Source organism: Vavraia culicis (genome assembly GCF_000192795.1).
Source record: "Vavraia culicis subsp. floridensis unplaced genomic scaffold supercont1.311, whole genome shotgun sequence".
NCBI classification, from domain to species: Eukaryota; Fungi; Microsporidia; family Pleistophoridae; genus Vavraia; species Vavraia culicis.
Genome location: NW_007360914.1, coordinates 1 through 600, shown reverse-complemented (window position 1 = coordinate 600; position 600 = coordinate 1). Strand labels below are relative to the sequence as shown.

Below are 600 nucleotides of genomic sequence, written 5' to 3'. Positions count from 1 at the left end.
TAAAAATTCGGTGCCTATTATAGCTTTATTCGGCACCTGATACTGTACAACATGTCTTTTTAATTTTGTAGAAAACAATTCTCAAATTTTTGTACTGGTCCTCTGTTTTCTCTTGTTTTTCAAAGACTGCATTGCTGTTTTTGGCTAATTTAATACCAGAAAATGCACAACCGAAACTAGCATGCCAAATAAGTTGAGAATTGATGCGAATCTAGGGAAAGCAATACGTTACAACGTATTGTTGTGATGAACGAGTGTAGTTACAATCTTTTTAATGACTACCATTTGCTCAGGAAATCAAAATAGAATAACTTCTTAACACAAAAAATAGTGTGTTGGTGTACGATATATTTATTTATGGAGTAAAAATGGTATTTTCTTCTACGTATCCTCCTCGGCGAATGCATAAATCCTGTAAACGCACGTGTGGTCCCTCGCGCCATGATTGGACAAAATGCAAAAATCGAGCGCTTCAAAGGATGTATCATTGTGCAGCTCAAATTCTTGATACCTACCCGCTCCCTCATACACGTACTCACCAAGATTTTCTTTTTTATCGGCATTAATTCCCATTATCCTGATATTTTTAATTGCACTCGC

The 600-nt window shown here is 36.0% G+C and overlaps 1 protein-coding gene across 1 annotated transcript; it reads right to left on the bottom strand.

The window, feature by feature from the left end:
* Window positions 1-372: 372 nt before the first annotated feature.
* VCUG_02761 (uncharacterized protein) lies at window positions 373-600 on the bottom strand (the record flags this gene model as incomplete). The annotated part of the gene is made up of 1 exon (XM_008077581.1): window positions 373-600. A coding segment is annotated over one exon (219 nt), but the record flags the coding sequence as incomplete, so codon positions are not given.